Raw genomic sequence first — 1,028 nt, forward strand, 5'->3', positions numbered from 1 at the left:
CAGGATGGTCTCGATCTCTTGACCTCGTGATCCACCCACCTCGGCCTCCCAAAGTGCTGGGATTACAGGCTTGAGCCACCGCGCCCGGCCATATGAACATTTTTAACATTTTAATTCACTGATGGGAATGGATTCATGTTAACTTCTTATGATATACAGCTTGGGCAACATGGCAAAAGCCTGACTCCATTAAAAAAATACAAAAATTAGCTGGGCATGGTGGCTTATGCTTGTAGTCCAAGCTACTTGGGGGCTGAAGTGGGTGAATCACCTGAGCCAGGGAAGGTCAAGTCTGTAGTGAGCTATGATTGTACCACTGCGCTCCAGCCTGGGCAACAGAGTGAGACCCTGTCTTTGGGGGGGGTGGAAAAAAAAAGACTTGTGTGTGTTCACAAGTTCACTAATTTGTATAATTTGGCTCTTCTGCAGATCCTGTCTCCCTTTCATGACCAACTACAGTTTTCATTGCAATGTCTGCCATCACAGCGGGAATACCTATTTCCTCCGGAAGCAAGCAAGTAAGAACAAACTCGAGTATTTGAGATGATTATCCACTGGAAAAGAAAAGGCATCTGGGCTTAGCAGAATCAGGAGACCTTTGCCTAATAACTGGTATAGTTAAGTTGGAGTTTAGCCCTGAATAATGCAATTGTCTGTTTCAGGTCATATGATGACTCCATTTTTTTGCTATTATTATTATTTTCTGTACCACTTATTTAGTATTCCCTTGGGAATAGAGATGTAGTATTATAGATAAATATTTTTTCCTTTTTATTTTTGATAGACTTGAAGGAAATGTGCCTTAGTGCTTTGGCCAACCTGACATGGCAGTCCCGAACGCAGGATGAACATCCGAAGACAATGTTCTCCAAAGATAAGGTAGAGGTGGAATTAATGTAATTACAGTTCCATTAAAGTTAGGAGGAACTTCTAAATACATTCTCTAATAAGTACTTTATTCCCAGTTTTTATGAATATACAACAGTGGATTCAGTGATTACCTTTTTCTATTTTTTTTTTTTTTTTTT

The 1,028-nt window shown here is 40.2% G+C and overlaps 1 protein-coding gene across 2 annotated transcripts in view; it reads left to right on the forward strand.

The window, feature by feature from the left end:
- Positions 1-1,028, forward strand: part of ASH2L (ASH2 like, histone lysine methyltransferase complex subunit) — a 39,819-nt gene that overhangs the window by 9,751 nt on the left and 29,040 nt on the right. For both annotated transcript variants that reach the window (XM_037741241.1, XM_017536468.2), the window contains exons 4-5: positions 430-518; positions 785-879. In XM_037741241.1, the coding sequence (XP_037597169.1) occupies positions 430-518; positions 785-879 (184 nt within the window). The remainder of the gene's footprint in view (positions 1-429; positions 519-784; positions 880-1,028) is intronic.

The sequence above is a fragment of the Cebus imitator genome, unplaced genomic scaffold (assembly GCF_001604975.1).
Source record: "Cebus imitator isolate Cc_AM_T3 unplaced genomic scaffold, Cebus_imitator-1.0 Scaffold5, whole genome shotgun sequence".
Taxonomy (NCBI): Eukaryota; Metazoa; Chordata; class Mammalia; order Primates; family Cebidae; genus Cebus; species Cebus imitator.